Source organism: Hordeum vulgare, chromosome 6H, assembly GCF_904849725.1.
Source record: "Hordeum vulgare subsp. vulgare chromosome 6H, MorexV3_pseudomolecules_assembly, whole genome shotgun sequence".
In the NCBI taxonomy this organism is placed as follows: Eukaryota; Viridiplantae; Streptophyta; class Magnoliopsida; order Poales; family Poaceae; genus Hordeum; species Hordeum vulgare.
In genome coordinates, this window is record NC_058523.1 from 16,663,168 (window position 1) to 16,689,810 (window position 26,643).

Genomic DNA, 26,643 nt, shown 5'->3' on the forward strand with positions numbered 1-26,643 from the left:
TGCATATCCAGATCCGGTTGTTTCAGTTAATTTCTGGACAAGTCCTATGAGTGTGGAAAAATTAAATTCGACAAAGTGTGCTTTGGGAGTTGGGACCACAAAGGGATAGGGCCTGCAATACATCATACAAAGGTAGGTGCTCGCAAGAGATAAGGATATGCACGCTATCTCTGAGATCATATATTTACAAGAGATATACTCCTAGTACCGGTAGGAGATTTGGTTCGTATCACACAGTAGAGAAGATAGGAAACTTGATGGAGAACAAGAGTGGCCTATAAAAGGACCTGAAGGCCCTACCATTAACTCAAACCATTCATATTGCCATTCTCACAAAACCTAGTTTGATAGATCAATGCATTATTCTTGGTGAGATTTGAGGTACCCTACCATTCATATTTATATATGTCAAACCACAAGTCTCACAAATATGAATCGTACACAAATAAAATCTATGTCTGCACGAGGTAATGGTAAACAATTATAATCTATGTAAAAATTAGCACAGAAGAGGTTTCGTGGTGTAGTTGGTTATCACGTCAGTCTAACACACTGAAGGTCTCCGGTTCGAACCCGGGTGAAGCCATATTTTGTGTTTTTTTTAATTATTCTTCTTCGGCCTATATTTTTTTTGTTCTTCTCTGAATGAACTCACATCTGACGAACTGGATCATCGACCAATCTCTTCGTTTTTCACTCTCCAGCAACTTCCAGCACGTCATCGGAGTGAGCACCATCATCACCTTCTTCTCCATCTTAGAGCTAGCTGAACACTGTTTGGAACCAAGATGGACACCATGTAAGTGCAGATAAGTATGCAAGGGTTCGGCAGGAACCATTCGAAGAAGAGATTAGACGCGGGGCACAGCCAGTCCGGTGGATTTGAAGCTGGATATCTCCATCTCCGCCCTCATCACCGGCCTCGAGATCGCCAGGTCCTCTTCTCCCCCTATTCTTTGCCGTCGCACATTGGTACTTCTCCTTCAGAGTTCAGATCAAACTTGGACCCGGATGGGCACCGCAATTCAGGATTTATTCCATAGGCACATACATGAACCTTGTTACATTTGCATTATAGAATTCCAACAATTTTTACATTACTACCAGTACCAAATCATTATACATCATTTTTTTTTCCGTTGCTGACAGCTGCTCTGACTAATTAATTATATGCAACTCCACTCTCCGGTTGCTTTAAAAGAAATTTCCAAGCATGTAAATCCTCGTTCCCAAAATGGACAAGACAGGAAACTTCACCAGTAGCCCCATTGCATAACCACTATAGGTGTATTTCACATGTACCTAAATAATTATAGTTAGGGAAAGCTATAGTAAGTTACTAGCATACGAGCTGTCTGATTCAAGCTCCAACGTGTTGCTTCCAAAAATTGCGGCCAATATAATTCCATTCCCAAAAGGTACTAATAGTTATGCTAAGTCCACATTTTGACAACATGTGGTGATTAAGAAGCAAGTGACTGCAGCTAAAATATTCCCCATTCATATCTCGCCACTTCACCAGTAGCCCCCGACACCGGCATGGTTTCGTCCTGAAACGATGCGTCATTATTATTTTTTCACAACCCCATGGTTTGGTTTTCAATTTTATGCATCGGGAGTTTGCTAGATGTTGCTCTTGTGAAATTTGTTTCTAACACCATAAAAGCTTGTGCAGATCTATATGTGGATTGGATCTTCTCCCCATGCACAAGCCGTCTTCGCTGCCACCGGATGAACCAGGAGGCGGCCATAGCTAACTTCGTTGTAGTACTAAACTCCACTCTTGCACCATGAGAACTCACAATTATCCCCATAGTAAGTGAACCCGAGGGATCCTCCATCACTCCCCTATTAACTACCTCATGCAAGCCAAGTTCTCATAGTTCACAAGTTGCTAGAAAAAACAGTATCAAAAAATAGAGTAAAATTCAGATCTTGATTGCAGCTTTTTGTTGATAGCTTACCAAGCTGGCCACTTGGTGAGTAAAGTTTAGATCTGACAAGCCCGTGGTTAAAAGCCGCACACAGTGCGGTTCCGCTACTATGTTTTCGGACGGAAAAACGGCACATCTGATCTCGCCATTTCGAAAGTTACATTTAAACGGTAGGGAATTTGAGAAATTGTTCTATATGATTCTTTTCCCGCATTTTCATTGGTCTCCAAATGTATATAATTTAATATATTCCAAGATACTTCTCCAAAATTTTGTGTTTGAATAAGTTTTCATCGTTCTTGAAATTTGTTAAACTGCTAGGAATTTGGGGAAGGGTTGTATACCAAAAGTTCCGCATTTTCCATAACATTTCAATATTGTGTCTTGTTATGCATACGAAAAGCTGTTTGAAAATGAATCCAAAATTATGTTCTTTTTCGTAAAAAATGGACCATTTGTCAAATTACTTCTGTAACAATAGTGAATTTCAGAAAACCTTTCTACATGACTAAGTAGCTAATTTGCACCATTTTGGTAAACTGTTTAAAAGAAGACAAAAAATGATTTTCCTTTTGAAGTTTGAAAAATGCAGTGTGTTCAAATCTACTCTGAAACCATAAGGACGTCTTTTTTTTGCAAATAGAAACCATAAGGATGTTGCTATCACATTTTATATGTAATATGATCTACTTCTCCATGGCTTTTCAACGATTTACTACATTCTCATTCTACAAAATGCACGTAATTAAAAAGTTACAGGATATGATTCAGACATTGAAACACAGACAGATCGATGTGACATACATTACAATATTCTGCGACCGGTTGTGCATAGATTGAAGACGTGCATGCATGGCTTCATACACCATAAGTAACCTCAAATCAATGTTATTCAACAATACATGATATGATGCGTGATATTTGGTCGGGCACATTTGAATTATAAGTTGCCCGGACCTGGATGGACATTTAGGGGACATCTTTGAATGCCCGGCTCCGACAACACTGTCACTGGATTAGTTCGCACCCCTAAATTCTATATGGCGCCTTAACCGCCTGTTAAAGTTCATTCTACAAACCAGCGCACACCTCCTGTTCGTTCTGGGGCTTGGCCCATTCAGTTTTCTTTCGTTTTTTCACACTATATGCACGTCATGTACACTACTTGGGATCATCTTTCTATTCCCTTAAACATTGAGACATGAAATAAAGCGCGTTGTTTTTCTAAAAAAGAAACTAGTTCGACCGGTGCATGCAGTTTTTTTTTTACTGATTTTGTGAATCCTCTAGAAGTTTTTATTTGGTTTATTTTTCTTTTTCAAATTCATGGAATTTTTTAAAAATTATGAAAAAAAATCGTTAAAATTTTAAAATTATGAACGATAATTTACCTCCATGAACATTTTTTAAAATTCATAAAATTTTCTTAAATTTGTGAATTTATTTTTCAGATTCATGGTTATTTTTTCAACTTGTTAACCTTTTTAGAATTCATAGACCCTTTCTCATATTCGTGAAATTTTGTCAAACTCCCCAAAACTATTTAAACCCCGTGAGATTTTTCAATTCATCAACTTTTTTCAAATACTTAGACATATTTTCAACTTGTGAACTTTTCTTAAACCCATGAACGTTTCTCATATTGGTGAACTTTTTTCGAACTCGCAAACATATTTCAAATCCACAATTTTATTCATTCATGAGATTTTAACACACACACACACACACACACATATAGAGAAACTCTATTCATCATCCAGGATGCATAATAGTTTATTCTTCACCCGAAATAATCTTACGATCAATTTATAAACAAATTACATTTAAAATACAAATAGTTATATTTATATTGAATCACTACGTAAAATTTCATTAAAGTAAAAACAAAAATATACGTTAGGACACCAGAAAAAATTGAATTTATTTTTTTTGCACTATTTTTATATGTTCGGAATTTTACGTGACATAAAATATTTTTATGTTGATTATATTTTTTTAGGTCTCTTCTTACGTTTAAAATAAGATAATGTTGAAATAGAGGGGGTGAAGAATAACTATTTCTCACTCAGGGTATTTTGTACAATATATATATATATATATATGGGTTTAGGGTATTTTGCACTATTTTTATATCTTCTCTCTGTTTAGTGTACAATATACACTAAAAACATTTTACACACACACACACATATATATATATATATATATATATATATATACACTATTCATCAACCAGGATGAAGAATAAGATATATAAATTACATTCATAATACGAATATTTACATTCATATTAATTTATTACGTAAAATTTGACATAAGAAAACAATAATATAGGTCATACTATAGGAAAAATTTGCATTTTATGTATATTGTACACTGTATTTTTAGTGTTCATAATTGTATGTCACATAAACAATTTATGATGATTTTATATTTTCGTATGTTTTCTTTTTACATATGAAGTAATACAAAATTTACACGACGTAAAAATACGGTGCATTGATATGAAAATAGAAGGCGTGAAGAATAACTATACCTCACCCAGGGTGACAATAGCGCGAGGACAAAAAGTTTCACATTTTCTATTGATTTTCAATGGTCTATCGTTTACTGCATTCCAGCAAACTGTTTGAAAAATAGAGAGAAGATACATTTCAGTTAAAAACAGGTCATTTTCCAAATTAGTTTTAAACCCTACGGATTTTAGGAAAACGTTCTACAAGAAACGAAGTGCATTGGTAGCACGCGTCATATCACATGCATAATTTGGAAGAGCCGAATGTAAATGATGTCAAATATACGATTCTCGTTTATTAATACAAATAAAAATTGTTTTCAAAACTGTTCATAAAGCATGAGGATTTTGTGAAAAAATTAAGCATGAGGGTGGTCTCCAAGTTCAGAGATCTCCAAGGGTATTATACCTCTCATTCTAACAAAAAATATGAAAGTTCAAATTTTTGCCAGATGTAGTTGGGGTACTGAAGCAGAGACAATTTGATAACACAACAAAATTAATATTTTGTGAGTAGTAACATAATTCTACGGCGTTTCTATACCCGGTGCAGATGCTCCCGGATGTGAACAGTAAAATCGTTCAAAACAGGAAAAAAAATCAAAAAATCTGATATTTTTGTGGTGCAAGATGGTCGAATGCGTGATGCCCGTGCAATTTTTTGTGAAGTTTGGATATTCTAGGAGGTCGTGGGAAAAAAGTCAAATTCCGGGTATGTGAGGAAGTTTTAAAATACATTGTTCATTGCAGATTTTGTCCTTTTGGTGCGGGCTCCTCGAATGTCGTTTGCCAATGAAATTTTTGCACACACCTGCTGCACTGAAATATCTTACATGCAAAAAGGTTTTGGAATTCTTTCACTATTTATTTTTATTTTGTTATTCATCGGGTGTAGATGAGCCCTGAGCTCCGAATTGAATTATCAATATATTTGTATAGTAGGTATGTGTGGAATAAAGGCGATGATGCATGGCCTGATATACCGTAAGCAACCTCAAATTGATGTAACTGAACAGTACATGCATGGCTTGATATATCGGAAATGCCGTTTGGTGGCCGAGCTACCTGGTGGCCGGTATATGTGCCGTAGCTCATTTTATTGATCAACGCCACGCATGCATGTATATGATGTATTTAAGCGACAAGCATTTTCCAATCTACCGTATTGCTATTAAATCAACAGTGACAGCTCATGTAGAGGGCTATGTACAGTGTAGCTCGCACGAGTCGCCATCAAACGGTCAGACATGTTCATAGCGTAGTAGGCACAGTGATTTGACTAAGTTCATCAACATGTTGCACACGCATTTAGTAAGTTCTGTCAGAGAGTAGAGCATTTTCTGGTTGCACACTCTAAAAAATAATAGATATTCAATCCTCATCCAAGTACTCCGACCATTTTGGATGGATGGCTAAATGTTTCCAAAACAAGCTATTATCTACGAGCCAGAAAAATACATTACTAAGAGAACTTATCTACGTGATTACCTTCTAGTCCAGCAGGAACCTTTTGAGTTGGATACGAACATGCCTTCTGCATCTCCATCATTTCTGACGGTTGCATCGCTCATACCCTTAGGAGGCATATCGTTTGAATCAACAACAGCCTCACTAGCATCGTTGTATGATCCAATCTCGTCTCCATGTAGCGCAGCACCTTCAAGGTGATGCCACTCGCGTGAGTGCTCTTCACCCATGACGCCAGACGCCAGTTGTGGGTTCTGAAGAAATGATATTTTCGCGGTCCAGGCGAGCCTCAAGGATTGAAACAACGACCGTTTCTACAACAGCGATATCTCCACCAGACACAACTTTCCCTAGCTCTAGCACAAAAATATGCCTGAAGTGAAAGATCAGGTGGAGATCAGCTTACCCTAATTTGACTTCCTCCAGACCATCCATGCAGACCCGTTGCACACATAGCTTAGCGACATAGAAAAGTTGCTCACCGTCAAAGTTTTGTTTTGTTTTGAGGGAACCTCAAAATCAAATTATAAAATAAATAAATAAAATGGGAAGCTATATACAGGTTCACGTGGGCCCATCGAAACATTATTAATCACCCACCAGCCCACCTACTCACGCGACACTAAAACCGGCCCAGTAGGTACATAACACGTGTAACAGCTCCGCGCCACTATTATGCCTCCATAATTTTTGAGTTATTTTTTGTCTGTGCGAACTTGAACATCTCCCCATTGTTTACGCATGCTGAATTTTTCCCATTTTACTTAATGGATAAGATACCCTTATGGTGATGTTTGCTTGTATAACGATCGTGTAAGAGTCGCTCACCATTTGTCAAAAACAAACATTCAAAAACAAACATTCGGAAAATCACATGAATCAAATGCACGTCATACTAATAAAATTTTATGTCGATGGTATTAGAAATGTTCTATATTCAGCACACGATTCATTTTTCCGAAAAGGTCATTCTCAAAAACACATTAGTTAGCAAACATATGTGTGTTTTGATCTTAATACCTTCTTGGCAACCTCTTTTCTACAAAGGAATTATGGCTTTGATTTGTGATAAAGTTTTAAAAGATCCTATATACATGCACTCAACATTGTTAACCAATGATACTCCGTCAAACCCGGGGCACATTCGTCATTGAGCCAAAATTATCGCTTCCATGTGCTACTACCATGTCATGTTTCATGCGTAGAGCATCCTTTCCCTCCTTATCACCAACACCCCCACCCTCCCGCCGGCTTTAGTTCCAACACTTGATAGATGCAAGAATAGAAAGAACAAATCTCAAACCACCTACATATCATATTTTGATTTTTTTTCTCAATTATATTTAAATTGCATAGAAGCAAAACACCCGCTTAATATCACGATAACCATATTAAAATAGTGGCACCATCTAATTGGGTATTCTAAATACCAATGCGTGCGGCTTTCAATGCATAATGCCATAACGGTGATGCAAATGTGGTACTAGCATACACACAAAATTATTTGACCTCGGCAACACGCCAACCAAAATTTTCTCCGGCCAACTTATCGTGCATAAATAATTATCATATTATTTGACTTATTTCAGTTTTCTCGACATTGACACCTTGTTGTGCTAGAATACATTGCAAATCCATTGCCCATTTCCTCCCTCCGAGCATCCAATAATTAGGGGATTTAATCCATTTCCTCATTGTACCATGACAGTACATCATATCAAGTATGCGGTACATTTTCAAACCCGCTGCCATTTCCTTCTTCCGATCTATAGCATGTCAGTACATCATATCGAGTATGCAATCATACTTCAAAATTTAAGAAAATAATAACTCAGTCAAGTGTCACAACCTTTTCATATCTTTAAATTACCATGCTTTTTTTAGAATTTTCTGTACTTGATTTAATTTTCTATTCTTAGATTTTCATAAAATTAACAATGTCTATTTTCTAATAATTTTCCAAAAAAATATTACGTGGCCGGTAGCATAATACTAGCCGTCTTAGGGGATCATAAAGTGTCTGGCATCTGCATGCGTTGTCTCACTTTGACAAACCATTTATTTCCTGTCACACTTAGCATTTAACCCAAGCACCTGCTCTGACGCACCGCAGCCATTAGCACAGCTCGCCCACTTGTTCGTGCAAACATCAGAGAGAACGAGCGTCCATGTACAAAGCAAGCACATTAACTCATGGCACCGCTGTATTTCCTTCAGACAACCAGCGTATAGTACTGCAAAATGCAGGGTGCACAAATCCCAATGTAAGAATGACTGGAGCAGATAACGGGAGTCATGTAGCTCGGCCTCCAAACGTCCGCACTCTTGATATATAGACTAGAAAAGTTACACAGTAGCTACAAAATATGTAATTCCCACACAAAAAAGACAATACATAGTACACCTTACTTTATCTAAGAACATGGAAAATATATAGCATGGTACTTGGTGATGTGGGATCATATCATGTCCCACCTTTTTTTCTTCTCTCTGAGAAAATACGAAAAATGGTTCATATGAAATTCACGTAAAGTGAAGTTAAGGTCTCTTTGAGACTAAAAGAGAGGGTGTATGCATCTTCACGCTTGTACATGAAATCCATTGTCCGGGCAAGATCAGTCACCTTCTCTAGAAGTTCCATTGGATGTTCCTTATGGAGGCATTCGTGGACTATGTCCATCCATGCTTCTTCAATTATTACCTTAAGCTTCTCATTGGCTTCAACCACCGTGATCCCATGCTCTTTTGTACAAGTCTGTACTGTGGATGCCACATGCTCTGATAGTTGTTCGCGCTTAAAAAATGACATGATTAATTAGATGAAGTTTCATCATGCGCGCATGCATGTGTGTATGCATAAATATCTCATGTACAAAAAATGTTTTTTTAAAATATTGATGATTTGACTCTCCAAAGTACACTAGGTTTCAGTTAGCCACCTACGCGCCCCCTCACCGCCGTCTCCACTCTGATGGGGTAGATGTGTAGTTCTCGTGGTTAACGACTAATGTATGGAAGCGACTTGTGTGTCCTGGCATAGGAGGTTTCTCGGTGGCAAGACCGTGGCAGGTAGGAGATCACGTGATGACCATATCGTGGACGACCAAGGTGGCGGATTGCTTGTTCAACATAAGCACTACTTGTTGAGTGAATCTGGTGCAACATTGCATCTCACGATTTGATGTGTTCCATTTGGGATGTGTGACTACTCAAGCATCAATGTACATTTGATGTGGTGCTGGACACTACACTTAGTGGGGTTTTGGCTGTGGATAGATGTTAGCTAGCATGGTAAAGGGCAGTGGATGGTTGTTGTCAGCGGCAATCTGGGCATGTTGGGTGATAGGTAGATCACCCCATGGGATGAGGTGACGTGGAAATATAAGTGCGGCCGTGACAGAGCCGGTAGTAGGTACTTTGATCCAAGTAGCATGTCCTAGACTTCTCCCAAAAGCTCCATCTTTTGTAGGTAGGTGTCATTTTGGCAATTGAGACATGATGTCTTTGTGGAGTCATTGACTCTTTTCAGTTGGATTTGAGGTGGACTTAATTAGTAGCTACTGCACTGCCGGCTCCCCACCCTCGGGTCTTTGGGTGGAAGTCTCGTTCCAATAAATGGACTCCACGGACTTTGCTCCCCTACTTGGACATGCTATTGAAGAGCTTCGTTGAAACCCTAACCCTTGGAGTGCAATTGTGTCGGTTGTATGACATCAAAGTGTGATTGCTTATAATGGACAACTATGTTGCTTCATTGGTATGATTAGTTTTGTCATGCTCTTTCCTAGTTTAGTTAGGTGGTACACGGTTATCTTGGAATACTCTATAGATTTTTTCCTGATGTTCCTCATAAAGTGGGTGTCTGTGTGTGTGTGTTGACATCGAAGCATTTATTCCGTGTTTTCTCTCTCTTTCTCTTTCTCTTTCTCTTTCTCTCTCTGTATGTGTGTGTGCGCTACTGCAGGAATGCCCTACCCTTTGACGAGTATCTCAAAGAAGATATGGATAATCGTTATACATTAATTAATTCACACTTGTTGGACTATGTGACTACTAACTAACTTCATTTAAGACAACCAGAAATAAAATAAATGTGGTTTACATGGGCAAGCAAAGTTTTAAATGGAGAGAGTTGGTACCTCATGTGACACCATGTCATTGCCAATGCGCCCGACAATACATACACATTTGATAATTTTTGGATAGGTAAGAGCCCACTCAAGAACCTCTCTTGTAGTTATATCACCCATTGTGATGAACACAAGGCTTATAATTTGCATACAAGCACTGCTCCGCACTGAAATTTGTAGATGCTCTTCTACACTAGTTGGTACGTAGTGTTCATCCCGCCATTTCACCTCCGCGTGATAGCATTTGGCAACGTCAATTACCTAAACAAGGTGCGATTTTAAGGTTAAAAAGAGTACAATTGTGTGGAGAATGTTTGGTGGCATACTGCCTTGGTATTGCGATCTACCGACTACCGTGTGCCTAATGGCACAATAATCATAAATATACCTTCTGAAACACAATTGTATCCTTAGATAAATCCAGCATAAACCAATGTTCTATATAATCAATAGTTTAACACACCAAACCATCTTAAAATTAATAACATTTGTTGAATTGTGCGTTACATGCATGAACGGACAGACAATTCTTATGTAGATTTAGATGAAATATATAAGATAAAACTAAAATGATGATTTCTCATAGTTTACTCGAAGCCCAGGACATCCAACTTTTTATTTGAGTTAATGGAGGTTATCATGGCTCCACCGACTTCCAAACCACCAATCAATCATGCTATGCAATCATTAGCATTAGGAGCTACCATAAATTTCATGAAGTGCTTCTATTTGTATTTCCTTGTCCCACCCCCGCTTGAATTTTACATTTTACCATCAACAACATGAATCTCATATCTAATACATAGATGCATTCGCCCCATCTCTTACACAAAATCCCGAGACATTAGAGGTACATATTATTTACTTCAAATTACTTATACATAGTCAAGGAATGATTCAAAATTAATATCTAAGTTTCAAACCTTGAGCAATGAATGGGAAAATATAATACTATACTTACTTCTCCGCTATAGCTCATTTTTAAGGATAATTTGGTACAATTTTGAGAAGCACTAACCAATTTTTTTGCCAATCCGGCATGCATGTTTTTCTGATGCTTCAACTCTTCATCAATAACATTTGTAGTGTTAAGTATGTTGATGTATAATGACTTCAAGTATGCTGGGAAATGCTCCACGACTTGTTCATCCCACATATGGTTCAGAAAGTGTGTCTTTATTGCAAGTATAGATAAAATATATGATACAAAACTAAATAATGTTGCATATAAAATGCAATGGAATATATTTATATTATTGCAAGGAAGCAAAGCTACATAACTTGTGTAGTTGGTGAAACACTTTTATTGGCCCACACATGAAAATAGTTATATGATTGATAACTTGGACGCCTTGTTATCTAGTCCACTTCTGACAGCATATATATTGTTACCTAGATGCCTTATTAATTCAAAATATAGTATAATTAAGTATTGTTGACCTTGCTTTGAAAACATAGGCGAATGGAATGTAAAGATCAAGAATAGGGACACTGTTTTTTTACGTGGAAGCCCGTTGAGCAACAAAAGGACTTGGATGGCTACATTGGAAGTGTTTGCAAAATGTTGGGACTTAGAAATGTGTCGTTAACTAACCTTGTGTGACTTGCAATAAGTATTAACAGATATTATGTATTTGACTCAAGTCAAGTAGAAACCTAATGTGCCATGCTAACAGAATGTTGTCTATATTATCTTAAGAATTTAGATCATATATTAATAAATTTATCTCACGTACCTCGTAGTAAAGAAGCCATTGGAGTTTGGTATACAACATTGTTTCATGTGATATTATTTCTATATATGGTTTTCACAAAAGGGAAACATGTCAAGGGCAAGTAAATTATAGAAGAGAGTTGTATATGCTCTAGTTATTCTAGCTATAGATCATGTTGGTGAAATAATTGCACGTAGACGCAGGAAGCTTTTGCTAACAACATTTTATCAGTGAGTTCTATTTGTGTGACGTAATATTAGGCTTTCCATTCACTCAGTGAGATGAATAAATATTATATGAAAAAGCAAGAGGAGAACGTACCTTTCCATGGCTGCAGTGAAGATGTTGCTTTCTTCAGTGGTGCTATAGTTGTCATAAAGGTCATCAAATAATGACACAATCATCACCAGTTTTGTCAGCATGATACGTGAATAGGAATATTGTGGCTCATAGACAACTCCAAGCATCCAAAAATGCATCTCCACCATTCTATCTCGTGCAAATTGTAGATCTGTCTGTGTTTGAAAGTCTTTCCACCAACTATTAATTAATAATTTAATAAGTATAAGAAAATTCCATAATATTTAAATAGTAGTAATATAGTTCATATTTTAATACTTATTATATTTTAGTTACTCTCTTACATTGTAAGATCTTTCAATTCCTTGCAATAGAGAGTTTGCAAAATGTTAAAATCCAGCTTAGCAAACTCTAATATGTGCTCATTTCGAGTAGCCTTCATCTCATACACCGGGATGTAACGTCTCGTTTCCACTCTTTCGACTCTCCTGAAATGGGGTGTTTCCAACGTGCACTCGACCTCTTCTGCCAACTGTGAGTCTAGATGTTCCAACATACATAGTAGATGGCTCTTAGTAAAAACAATAGCGTCGTCAAGTAGTTCTTCCCCGCGATCCCTAAGATACGCTGCATTGTACAATGCCAACAATGAGTCCAGATCATCGCTAACAAAGTTTCCTTGGTCATCTCTGAATTTCCGAAACACATCTGTGTGAGCAAGTAAACCTATCATACATGTAATAGTTGATATAGAAAATATTTATGTAGGGATTAACTGTCATGATGGTAATTATACTAGGAGAGATGTGGTAGCCATGCTTCCTCAACAAGTAGAACCGCATCGCTGTCATATGAAGGTCGTCACCAGTGCCTTGTTCGTCACTATGCATGTCACGTAGTATTTCATTGATATCTTCGTGGTAGTGATAGGCCACACCTATACGTTCCAGTGTGTCGATAAGTTCCATCTTCACAACTAAATCGGAGGAAGATTTGGCATCCAAGATGATCTTTCTCACTTGCTCCTTCTTGATAGTTGCCATGTGCTTCATAGCCAAATACTACAAGATAGAGAAACATTTATCATCTTGAAAATTTATTTTCTAGAAAAGGCGAATGCCCTACAGCTATATACATAGAAAGCACAGCATACTTTTGGAATACCAACTTTACAAATGACATCTTGTAAATATTGAAGACCTAAGAGTGCACGCTCGGGAATCAGGAGCTTTTCAAAAAGTTTAAAAACATTCAGAAATGTACATAAGGGAATACTAGTGAATCTCTTGTACTAGACAATACCTTGCACGTATCCTTAAGATTTTAACTATGTAAGGAATTTCTAAAGAAACAAGAGATAATAATCCTAACACAAAGTTGAATATATACAATTAAATGCACTCAGATTAAAATCCACTCAAATTGCACTAAAGCATGTTGCATGTAGGGAAACTCTCATGTCGGGAAGAGACAGAAGCTAGCAAATCCAATTGCTACCCTATGGGCTAGAATGAGAGTAATTAATATTTTTTAGGACACTAAGGACACCATCACTTCGAAGCACACTGCTGATGGAACATATTCCGTCACCTCAGCGTATAATGCCCAACTCCTCGGGGCGGTCCTCTCGCCCATGCATGCAGCGACTTGAAGGGCTTCCCCCCCCCCCCCCCCCCCCTCCTCCTCCCAAGATGAAAATTATTCGCATGGTTGGCAATCCAAAGCCGGGTTTGGAGAGAGGATAGATTGGAAAAAGGGGGTGGCCTAATTGTGGGCTATGTCCGCTTTGCAAGCAGACGCCGGAGACGGTTGGCCATATTTTCTACAAGTGTCGAATCTCCATCAGACTTTGGGGCATGATTAAGGTGTGGCTAAAACTTGACTCCATCGAACTCGCAACTTGGCCGACTCATCGCTCTATCAAGGATTGGTGGACCAACATGTGGGCGACAACATGCCCAATAGGAATGCGGTAGCCTTCCTTACTATGCTTACATCTTGGACCATTTGGTGCGAGAGAAATGCAAGGGTTTTTCGGCATAAGTCTACTCTTTCGTCCGTCCTGTTGTCAAACATTCAAAGTGAAGCAAAGATTTGGATCACCGCGGGGGCAAAAATAAAACTGGGTCATATCATGCCGGGAGAGTAGTGACTTTTGTAATTTCTTTTTCGCTTTCGCTGTAAGAGCAAATCTAGACTTCTTCTTAATTAATAGATGAGATAAATCTTTTGCCTCCATTTTGAAAAATTGCTATGACAATTTTTATGGCGTGGAAGCATGCATGTGTAGCAAAATTTCTATTTAAGGACTTGTACTGGGGTTCATCCATATACATGTAATATAGATATTTGTATCTGATAATAGTACGGAATAATATTAGCAACCGCCGAGACAGAAAGTAAGAAAACAAATCGGCAATTACCTGTGATTGAGAGCATGGATTGTGGTTGAGGAAGAAGTCACCCCAGGGGCTGGGGGTGTATGGTCGGGGCTTGTGCAGGTCAGCCACTACCTCGTCCTCGTGTGAGCCATTAGCAGGAGCCATATGATTCACTTCACTGCTGGGAGATACAGTACACAGCAAGCGTATAAGTTCTGATGGCGAAGCAAGCTTGGTTTGCTTGCAGCAGATGTGTAGTTACCGTACATCCTCCGTGGCCTTATATAGATGGACGAATGACTGGCACATAACGTATGCCTATTGGTGGATTATTTGTCTGCAAAAAACATACATTTATGTAATGTAACCCTAGCAGCCTAGCTAGCTACGAAGCTTCCTGGCAATCACAGGTAACTTCCTCCGTCCATTCAAAGTCAAGTTCCATGGGACGGCTAAGGATAACTAATTAAATACCTTGATTAGGAGTTTAGGACCAGGTATACATGAACTACCTCCGTTTTTCTTTACTTCACATATTAGCATTGACTGAAGTCAAACTTTATAGACTTTGACCAAGTTTATAAAAAGCAAGATGAACATTTACAATAACAATTTTATATGATGTGAAAATATATGCAATGATGAATCCAATGGTATTGGTTTGGTGGTGTACATGTCAATATTTTTTTCTACAAACTTATTAAAAGTATTTTACGATTTGACATTATACAAACCTAATATGTAGAGTAAATAAAAACGGAGGGAGTACATACAGTGGAGTACTATACCCAAATTATGCACACTAAATAAGTGAATATACATATGGAGGGTCATGTACTGACTAATTAACCCGGTAAAACCCAAATTATTCAGTTGACACTGAGTAATTCACCCAAAAGCATTCGAGGCCTGGGTCCAGAAACTCCACGTCCAACAACATCGTGCTAAACCATTTTTTTGAACAAGAAAAGGTCCCAAAGGACCTAGAGACTGCATTAAACATAAGTCACGATTACAGAGCAGTTTACATCAAGACACCACAGAAACATGATAGACCAAACAAGTCACTGTCTTTTACGAAGAGGAACCCAAACTGAAAGATGAAAAAGCAATCGGGTCCTATGTTGCATCCTCTTGGATTGAGCTACGCCGTCGCTGGGGATGCACCACATGGGACGGCGGAACCGTCATGGTCGCCGCAGCTCACCATGGCCTCCAAACAAACACAACAACTGCCTCCTATATGGCCTCAAGGCCAACAGGAATAGAGATGGCCGCCTTTCAGCCTGAAGAAGCAAAAGATCGTCGGCGAAGACCGACGCCGTAGCTCCACCGAATCTTTTCATGATGACGTCTACGTGAGTAAAGCATAAAACTAGAGGGTTTCTCCTTCTATGGATCACAGCGTAATCTCTGGATAGGATTTATCCCATCTCAAATTGGACTAATTTATTATCGATGTAGATGATGTTTTAGTTTTGGTTGTATTGATTGTGTGCATCATGGTATGCACAGTTATATCACCTTGATATATGACATCTTTTTTTCTCGAAAAAAGATGGATGCATCTTCCCACTTCGATCATTTACCCCTGAACCCTGATGAAGTTTGAATCTCCAACCGCTCCTGAAAATTAACGTTTTGATTCACCTCTTTTTGTTTGCGTGGAAAAGGCACAATGCTAAATATAAAGGTGTGGCCAAGCCTCAATAGACCGCGACTTGCTTAAGTTTCGTTCAGGTGATAACATAGGTTTGTAGCTCAGCCTCAAATTTCCTTCATCCAGTTTTGGGCTAGCCCTGTTTTGTGCTTGTCTTATTTTTTTCCTCGAGGCGTTTTTAGTTTGTACTTTTGGGCCAGCAATAGTGGTATTTCCTATTTGGCACGACAGGCACCGGTTAACGTGCATTTTGGTAACTGGCGCATGTGATGTCCGCAAATGGGCGAGCCCATCTAGGCGCCGGTTGACGATTTATTTTTAAAAAATTCTATGAACTTTTAAAATTTCAACGAATATTTTAAAATATTGTTCAACTTTTCTCAGAAAATAGATGAACACTTTCTAAAATATTAAAATTCTTTGAACTTTTTTCAACATTGGTAATCTTTTATGAAATTTGATGAATATCTTATTGAAAATGGATGAATTTTTATCAAAATTGATGAACTTTTCAAAGATTTTTGAACTTTTTTTTCAGTTCATTGAGCTTTTTTTAAATTTTTTTTCCAAATTTGTGATCTTTTTAAAAACTTAATGAACTTTTTCCTAATTTGATGAAGTTTTTTTCAATTTCAAAGAACTTTTTTTCAAATTTATGAATTTGTTTCCAATTTCAATGAACATTTTTTTCAAATTGATGAACCTTTTTTTAAGATATGAACTTTTTTTCAAATGGCTGAAATATTTTCTTTAATTCTGTAAACCTTTTTTTATTTTTGATTGTTTTTTTTTTGTAACAAATAGAAAATCAGGTCGTTTTTTCTACCGGATCAACAGGAAAAAAAACAGATAAACGAAACTGGGCATCACGCTAGTGACCGGCCCATACTAGCGACCCTGCAGGCGCCGGATCATTGACATGCGCCTTTGGCGCTGCATAGGAGCTCCCAGCAATAGTGCGCAGCCTTTTTGCTGTAATTGCTACTTGTTGCTTGTTATGGTGCATTGGCCAAAATATGAAGTGTTCTTCCAGTTTTCCCTTTTTGCTGTAATTGCTACTTGTTGCTTGTTATGTGCGGTTTGTTCTAGTTTTGTCTTTTTTTTTCCTTTTTCATATGTATTTTTTCTGCCCAATTACTCTGTTTCTTAAAAAATATAAACATATGTCGTTATATGTAAGAAACATGTGATCATGTATTATTTTCATCTTGTATTTAAATATATTCTAGTTTAATTGGAAATTTTCAAGGTTATTTAAACGTATTCATGGTTTAACTAGAAAAATGTTCAACATTATTTGACACTAGTTTTCAGCTTGAATTTTCTTATTGGGTTGGATTAGGCTGATCCTTGTTTTTCATTTGTGCCACATTTACAGTAGCATGCCTAATGAAAGACATACAACTATCCCTCCCCGACCAAACATCATAGAGTTGCAGTCGTGTTGAAGACATGAAGTTGTAGTTGAGGGTAGCACTTGCAATTGGGTCCCTAATGGTGGACATGCAACTACCCTCTCTCCCCCTTCTCGCTCCCGGCCTGAAAAAATACCACCGGGTTGCACTAGGGGGGGGGGAGGTTTGCAGGTAGCCCATGGTTCAATTCGCACGCAGACCACATCGTCATGTATTCCTTTCCAATCATGAGTTCAACTGCCTTGTGACGATCCTATTTCCCCGTGGTCTCGATCGTAAATTGCGCAGCCGAAGTAAATCGCCTCGCTGCCATGCGCCTGGACAATGTTCTACCAAGTCCCCTTGTGCTTATATCTGTGTGCGAGATGCCTCTAAATCATCTACAAGACAAGCCGCCCATCCCTAATCTCTTAAGTCTGCGCCTCCCCTTCCACTCTTTTTTCTTTTCTGTTTTGTCACGTTTCAATGGTGCAAACGTGCAGTAATAACTAGCTCTTATGAGGGTTCGCATGTGTTGTAGTGCATAATTTTGAGTCCATATACCTGTTCTGTTGTTTCATTTGCTCTTGGTGTCGCACTGTCGAATCATGAATCACGTTTGCAAATTAACTTAGAATTGGAAGATGGATACGGCTGGTCATACATGTATAGCTTCAATCCAAACATATAGTTATATAGAAAGCCCACTCATACTCCCGTAGACATTAGTAAAAGGTCAATGTTACTGCAAATGAAGCTTTCAAAACTTCAAACCTTTAATCGGTGCTATTTCTGACCTATTCAACACTTTCTCTAGTTAAACTCGTCGTGCTATAATTGAGACTTGGAAGGAACAGAATGGTAAAATTTTAAAAAGGATCCCCGTCCCCCGAGTTGAGACTTGGAAGGAGAGGTTTAGAAAAGACTTGTTGCCTTTAGCTCATAGGGTTAGGCCCTGTCTAGTCCAGTTTGTGGAAGCTTTTTCACACTCTGTAACTTAATAGAAGATTTACCCCCTCCCCCCCACCCCACCTGTCCACATACACAGTTGCCAATATTTATTTATATTCGTCAACATTTTTTGAATCCACAAACTGTTTTTTGACCTCGTGGATATATTTTGAATTCACAAACATTTTTTGAACTCTTAAGGCTTTTTTTGAACTCGTGAACATTTATTAAGTTCACAAACATTATTGATATCGTGAATATTTTTTCACGTTCATGAACATTTTTTGAACTCTGATTGTTTTTGAAATTCACAACCATTTGTTGAGTCCACTAACATTATAAAAACTTGTGAAATAACATATTCAGAAACCTTTTATTAATTCATGAACATTTTTGGAAATCACAAACATTTGTTGAACTTGCAAACATTTTTCAAATTTCTCAAACATTTAAAAAAACATGAATTTTGTTCAAAGTCACGGACACTTTTTCAGACTTGTGAGCAGTTTTCATGTATTGTATACTTTTGTAATTCATGAATAATTTTAAAACATTGACTGCTAAAATATGTATTAGGGTAAGTTGTCATTTTGTGGTCTTAACTTTTTCTCCTTTATCTTTGGTTTATATAAATTATTTGTACTGTAATATTGTGTCTTTTTATTTATATTTTGGAGAAAGGTGTAACAGCACCCGGGTGCCTAGGCACCCTCTATGAACAGTAAAATCCAAAAAATAGAAAAAAAAAGTTTAAAATAGTATGAAACTTTGGAACATATAAGATGTTCAAACTTTGTAGGTTCTTACAAGTTTTCATGCCAAAATATCATGTAGAGAAAGGTGTACAAACAAGTTTCAGATTTCAGTGCTAAAAGTGCTCAAAATTTGAAGTACTAAATGTTTTTCCTATGTAGAGCTCCTCAAATGTTTTTTTGGCATGAAAAGTTGCAAACACCTAGAAAGTTTGATCATCTTTGATCTTGCAAAGTTTCAGATTTTTTCAATTTTTTTCGATTTGTTTTGGTGTTACTGTTCATAGAGGGTGTCTAGGCACCCGGGTGCTGAAAATCCACTCTCTATTTTTTTCGAAAAGGAGGCGTTTCCCCGGCCTCTGCATCGAGTGATGCATACAGCCATTTTATTACGAACGAAAAAGTCTGAAAAAGATACAAAGTAGTCCGAGTACTCAGAAAACAAGAAAAAAGAGTTACACGGCGATCAGACCGCCCAAAAACCGACTATAACCCTCGGATAAACTGGACTAAGGTCCAATCCTATTAGCATGCCGTCATCCATATCGGTTGAAGATAACCTGAGCTACCATCTCCCATCGGACACACCCAGTAATCAAAGGCTCCCTGGTTTCCACAGGAGTGAGTAAGGACCACGTGCGGATCAAGGCGGTAGCCCTGAAGATGACCTGCAAAAAGTTAATGTGATGCAATCTGTTAAAAACTAGATCATTTCTGCAGTTTCATATCGCCCACAACATGGCACAAGTTCCAACCCGAATTAGTTTGGCGTAAAGTACATTAACCCCGTTTAGCCACGTCCCAAATAACATGTGAATGCTAGTAGACGGTGTAATGTTGAATGAAATTTGTGTATCTCTTGAAGATCTCACTTATAGTGATAAGGTGCATGTGGACTCTTGTGTTTACACTCTGGTTGAACTATGTGATGATCGGATGTGCTACATGTATACGATCGGAATCTTGTATTTACACCCATCCTTTTGTTCATAGCCGCGACACTATCGAGAAAAGAATGGATAAACAATAAACAAGAAGCTTGGCATTTGGGAAAGCAAATATAGCTCGTCCCCTCTTAGAGATGACGTTGATCGTTCTGCAAGTTGTACCTAAATTACACGACAGCAGACATTGCAGGTAAACAAGTTGTGTAGATGCTTAATTAAATAAATAATGACATGTACTAATGCACATAAAGCTCTGGTTGGTGCTTGACATGGAGTATCGATCGTGAAGATGAATTGACAAGAGTGACTGCCAACGACGACTGTTCAGTCGGATTTACCTCGCTTCAGCCTGCAGACAGAATTGCCACACCAGCATCTGAGGATGGGATCACTTTGCATTGCACACCTACGTAATCTCATCTTAGAAAGTGCTCCAAGTTAATTAACAAACCTTCAAAGCAGACCAATCTGATGCTACACTCATTACTTAGGTTATACAGTTATATCCGAGGAGCATAAGCGTGCAGGTCTGATTTATTTGCACGATGGCCCATCACCTAAAATGTGACAAGAGACTCAAGAAGCGCTGTAGGTTTCTACATAAAATCTAGCAGCATATATAGAAAGACATAGGGAAGAAAACCTTAAGAGAGCTACATATAAAGTAAGATAGATAAATAAAGCAAAACGGTTTCGTGGTGTAGTTGGTTATCACGTCAGTCTAACACACTGAAGGTCTCCGGTTCGAGCCCGGGCGAAGCCAAATTGAACTTTTTTTCATCTTCATTTTTTTTGCAGCCAACTGTGTATTTTTCAGTAGGCATTGACATATGTATTCATACATAATGCCACTCCAATGTTTTATCTGCTGAATCCACATCCATTATTCCACTTTGGCACCTTCAAACTATTCTCTCTTTGCTTTCTCAGTATGGTAACTCCAGCAGTTGGCTAAAGATTCATATATCTAAATCCATCCTTTGCACTATTTCAAATATCATTTGCATGGACTATAATTTTAACAATTATAGCCTCAAAGGTTATAATTTATTTTTCCCTTTCCTATGTGAGACTCGATGGTTACAATTCCAACTGTTATATTTCCAACGACAATGATTCCACTCGCTATAGGAGAGTGCAAAATTTAGCTAATAACTATCTCATTCTGACTCCTTTTTATCATTTCTTGCATATAATTAGCAAAAAAGCACGTACCGCCCATCTTTCCACACGAGCGACACAATGGTCACCACATGAGGACATCATCCACCGGCTAACAACCCATGAAGGGGCATGACATAGGGCCGTAAAAGGAATGCGAGAAAACATACCACCTCCCTTCCACCTATGACGGTGTGTTGGGGAACGTCGCATGGGAAACAAAAATTTTCCTACGCGCACGAAGACCTATCATGGTGATGTCCATCTACGAGAGGGGATGAGTGATCTACGTACCCTTGTAGATCGTACAGCAGAAGCGTTAGAGAACGCGGTCGATGTAGTGGAACGTCCTCACGTCCCTCGATCCGCCCCGCGAACAATCCCGCGATCAGTCCAACGATCTAGTACCGAACGGACGGCACCTCCGCGTTCAGCACACGTACAGCTCGACGATGATCTCGGCCTTCTTGATCCAGCAAGAGAGACGGAGAGGTAGAAGAGTTCTCCGGCAGCGTGACAGCGCTCCGGAGGTTGGTGATGACCTTGTCTCAGCAGGGCTCCGCCCGAGCTCCGCAGAAACGCGATCTAGAGGAAAAACCGTGGAGGTATGTGGTCGGGCAGCCGTGAGAAAATCGTCTCAAATCAGCCCTAAAACCTCCGTATATATAGGTGGGAGGGAGGGGGGCCTTGCCTTGGGGGTCCAAGGACCCCCAAGGAGTCGGCCGAGCCAAAGGGGGGGAGGACTCCCCCCCCCCCAAACCGAGTTGGACTTGGTTTGGTGGGAGGAGTCCCCCTTCCTTCCCACCTCCTTCCTTTTTTTTTTCTTTCCTCTTGATTTTTCTTCTCTTGGCGCATTGGGCACTTGTGGGCTGTCCCACCAGCCCACTAAGGGGCTCCCCCAATGCCTATGGGCTTCCCCGGGGTGGGTTGCCCCCCCCCGGTGAACTCCCGGAACCCATTCGTCATTCACGGTAACTCCGAAAACCTTCCGGTAATCAAATGAGGTCATCCTATATATCAATCTTCGTTTCCGGACCATTCCGGAAACCCTCGTGACGTCCGTGATCTCATCCGGGACTCCGAACAACATTCGGTAACCAACCATATAACTCAAATACGCATAAAACAACGTCGAACCTTAAGTGTGCAGACCCTGCGGGTTCGAGAACTATGTAGACATGACCCGAGAGACTCCTCGGTCAATATCCAATAGCGGGACCTGGATGCCCATATTGGATCCTACATATTCTACGAAGATCTTATCGTTCGAACCTCAGTGCCAAGGATTCGTATAATCCCGTATGTCATTCCCTTTGTCCTTCGGTATGTTACTTGCCCGAGATTCGATCGTCAGTATCCGCATACCTATTTCAATCTCGTTTACCGGCAAGTCTCTTTACTCGTTCCGTAATACAAGATCCCGCAACTTACACTAAGTTACATTGCTTGCAAGGCTTGTGTGTGATGTTGTATTACCGAGTGGGCCCCGAGATACCTCTCCGTCACACGGAGTGACAAATCCCAGTCTTGATCCATACTAACTCAACTAACACCTTCGGAGATACCTGTAGAGCATCTTTATAGTCACCCAGTTACATTGTGACGTTTGATACACACAAAGCATTCCTCCGGTGTTAGTGAGTTATATGATCTCATGGTCATAGGAACAAATACTTGACACGCAGAAAACAGTAGCAACAAAATGACACGACCAACATGCTACGTCTATTAGTTTGGGTCTAGTCCATCACGTGACTCTCCCAATGACGTGATCCAGTTATCAAGCAACAACACCTTGTTCATAATCAGAAGACACTGACTATCATTGATCAACTGGCTAGCCAACTAGAGGCATGCTAGGGACGGTGTTTTGTCTATGTATCCACACATGTAAATTAGTCTTCATTCAATACAATTATAGCATGGATAATAAACTATTATCTTGATACAGGAATTATAATAATAACTATATTTATTATTGCCTCTAGGGCATAATTCCAACAGTCTCCCACTTGCACTAGAGTCAATAATCTAGCCCTCACATCACCATGTGAATTACATTGTAATAAATCTAACACCCATACAGTTCTAGTGTTGATCATGCTTTGGCCGTGGAAGAGGTTTAGTCAGCGGGTCTGCTACATTCAGATCCGTGTGCACTTTGCATATATTCACGTCCTCTCCCTCGACGTAGTCGCGGATGAGGTTGAAGCGTCGTTTGATGTGTCTGGTCTTCTTGTGAAACCGTGGTTCCTTTGCTAAGGCAATGGCACCAGTGTTGTCACAGAACAAGGTTATTGGATTCAGTGCGCTTGCCACCACTCCAAGATCCGTCATGAACTGCTTCATCCAGACACCCTCCTTAGCCGCCTCCGAGGCAGCCATGTACTCCGCTTCACATGTAGAATCTGCTACGACGCTTTGCTTGGAACTGCACCAGCTTACTGCACCCCCATTAAAAATAAATACGTATCTGGTTTGCGACTTAGAGTCGTCCGGATCTGTGTCAAAGCTTGCATCGACGTAACCTTTTACGGCGAGCTCTTCGTCACCTCCATACACGAGAAACATCTCCTTAGTCCTTTTCAGGTACTTCAGGATATTCTTGACCGCTGTCCAGTGATCCACTCCTGGATTACTCTCGAACCTACCTGCCATACTTATGGCTAGGCTAACATCCGGTCTAGTGCACAGCATCGCATACATGATAGAACCTATGGTTGAAGCATAAGGGACGGAGCGCATATGCTCTCTATCTTCATCAGTTGCTGGGCACTGAGTCTTACTCAATCTCGTACCTTGTAACACTGGCAAGAACCCTTTCTTGGACTGTTCCATTTTGAACCTCTTCAAAACTTTATCAAGGTATGTGCTTTGTGAAAGTCCTATCAGGCGTTTTGATCTATCCCTATAGATCTTAATGCCTAGAATGTAAGCAGCTTCTCCTAGGTCCTTCATAGAGAAACTTTTATTCAAGTAACCTTTTATGCTCTCCAAAAGCTCTATGTTGTTTCCAATCAGTAATATGTCATCCACATATAATATTAGAAATGCCACAGAGCTCCCACTCACTTTCTTGTAAATACAAGATTCTCCAACCACTTGTATAAACCCAAATGCCTTGATCACCTCATCAAAGCGTTTGTTCCAACTCCGAGATGCTTGCACCGGTCCATAAATGGATCGCTGGAGCTTGCACACCTTGTTAGCATTCTTAGGATCGACAAAACCTTTGGGTTGCATCATATACAACTCTTCCTTAAGGAAACCGTTAAGAAATGCCGTTTTGACATCCATCTGCCAGATTTCATAATCGAAAAATGCAGCTATTGCTAACATGATTCTGACGGACTTAAGCATCCCTACGGGTGAGAATGTCTCATCGTAGTCAATTCCTTGAACTTGTGAAAAACCCTTTGCCACAAGTCGAGCTTTATAAACGGTCACATTACCGTCAGCGTCCGTCTTCCTCTTAAAGATCCATTTGTTCTGAATAGCCTTGCGGCCCTCAGGTAGTACCTCCAAAGTCCACACTTTGTTCTCATACATGGATCCTATCTCGGACTTCATGGCTTCTAGCCATTTGTTGGAATCTGGGCCCACCATTGCTTCTTCATAATTCGCAGGTTCATTGTTGTCTAACAACATGATTGACAAGACGGGATTACCGTACCACTCTGGAGTAGCACGTGGTCTCGTCGACCTGCGTGGTTCGACAGAAACTTGAACTAGAGTTTCATGATCATCACCATCAACTTCCTCCTCAACCGGCGTCGCAATGACAGGGGTTTCCCCTTGCCCTGCGCCACCATCCAGAGGGATGAGAGGTTCGACAACCTCGTCAAGTTCTATCTTCCTCCCACTCAATTCTCTTGAGAGAAACTCCTTCTCGAGAAAAGCTCCGTTTTTAGCAACAAACACTTTGCCCTCGGATTTGAGATAGAAGGTGTATCCAACTGTCTCTTTTGGGTAACCTATGAAGACGCACTTTTCCGCTTTGGGTTCCAGCTTTTCAGGCTGAAGCTTTTTGACATAAGCATCACATCCCCAAACTTTAAGAAACAACAACTTTGGCCTCTTGCCATACCACAGTTCGTATGGTGTCGTCTCAACGGATTTAGATGGTGCCCTATTTAAAGTGAATGCAGTTGTTTCTAATGCATAGCCCCAAAATGATAACGGCAAATCAGTAAGAGACATCATAAATCGCACCATCTCTAATAAAGTACGATTACGACGTTCGGACACACCATTACGCTGTGGTGTTCCAGGCGGTGTTAACTGCGAAACAATTCCACATTGTCTTAAGTGAGCACCAAACTCGAAACTCAGATATTCACCCCCACGATCAGACCGTAGGAACTTGATCTTCTTGTTACGATGATTTTCCACTTCACTCTGAAATTGCCTGAACTTTTCAAACGTTTCAGACTTGTGCTTCATCAAGTAGACATAACCATATCTACTTAAATCGTCGGTGAAGGTGAGAAAATAACGATATCCGCCGCGTGCCTCTACGCTCATTGGACCACACACATCGGTATGTATGATTTCCAACAAGTCACTTGCACGCTCCATTGTTCCGGAGAACGGAGTTTTAGTCATCTTGCCCATGAGGCATGGTTCGCACGCGTCAAGTGAATCAAAGTCAAGTGACTCCAAAAGTCCATCAGCATGGAGTTTCTTCATGCGCTTTACACCAATATGACCTAAACGGCAGTGCCACAAAAATATGGCGCTATCATTGTTTACTCTAACTCTTTTGGTCTCAATGTTATGTATATGCGTATCGCTATCAAGATTCAATATGAACAATCCTCTCACATTCGGTGCATGACCATAAAAGATGTTACTCATAGAAATAGAACAACCATTATTCTCTGACTTAAAAGAGTAACCGTCTCGCAATAAACAAGATCCAGATATAATGTTCATCCTCAACGCAGGCACTAAGTAACAATGATTTAAGTTCATCACTAATCCCGATGGTAGCTGAAGTGACACTGTGCCGACGGCGATTGCATCAACCTTGGAACCATTTCCTACGCGCATCGTCACTTCATCTTTCGCCAGCCTTCGCCTATTCCGCAGTTCCTGTTTCGAGTTGCAAATATGAGCAACAGAACCGGTATCGAATACCCAGGCACTACTACGAGAGCCGGTTAAGTACACATCAATAACATGTATATCAAATATACCTGATTTTTCTTTGCCCGTCTTCTTATCTGCCAGATACTTGGGGCAATTGCGCTTCCAGTGACCCATACCCTTGCAATAGAAGCACTCCGTTTCAGGCTTAGGTCCAGCTTTGGGTTTCTTCGTCGGATTGGCAACAG

General features: G+C 39.5%; 1 protein-coding gene and 2 non-coding genes across 3 annotated transcripts; 2 read left to right on the top strand and 1 right to left on the bottom strand.

Annotated features, from left to right (window-relative positions):
- The first annotated feature begins 512 nt into the window (after positions 1 to 512).
- TRNAV-AAC lies at positions 513 to 586 on the top strand. The gene has a single exon. It is a non-coding gene; the product is annotated as a tRNA-Val (tRNA).
- A 7,842-nt stretch (positions 587 to 8,428) lies between these two features.
- LOC123404921 ((E)-beta-caryophyllene synthase-like) lies at positions 8,429 to 14,751 on the bottom strand. Its single transcript, XM_045098831.1, has 8 exons — positions 14,705 to 14,751; positions 14,485 to 14,623; positions 12,858 to 13,122; positions 12,406 to 12,769; positions 12,079 to 12,301; positions 11,065 to 11,220; positions 10,056 to 10,307; positions 8,429 to 8,710 (listed from the first exon to the last, which is right to left on the bottom strand). Exons 1-8 carry the CDS (start codon positions 14,749 to 14,751, stop codon positions 8,429 to 8,431), a joined length of 1,728 nt encoding a protein of 575 aa, XP_044954766.1.
- A 6,084-nt stretch (positions 14,752 to 20,835) lies between these two features.
- On the top strand, positions 20,836 to 20,909 carry TRNAV-AAC. The gene has a single exon. It is a non-coding gene; the product is annotated as a tRNA-Val (tRNA).
- Positions 20,910 to 26,643: the final 5,734 nt, after the last annotated feature.

Excerpts from the sequence above, each read along its gene's own strand:
- LOC123404921 (XM_045098831.1), bottom strand. The coding sequence starts at position 14,751 with ATGTGCCAGTCATTCGTCCATCTATATAAGGCCACGGAGGATGTACG. Across the intron at positions 13,123-14,484 it reads ATCCATGCTCTCAATCACAG|TATTTGGCTATGAAGCACAT; the intron begins GTAATTGCCGAT and ends TCTATCTTGTAG. Across the intron at positions 12,770-12,857 it reads TGGCTACCACATCTCTCCTA|ATGTGTTTCGGAAATTCAGA; the intron begins GTATAATTACCA and ends TTGCTCACACAG.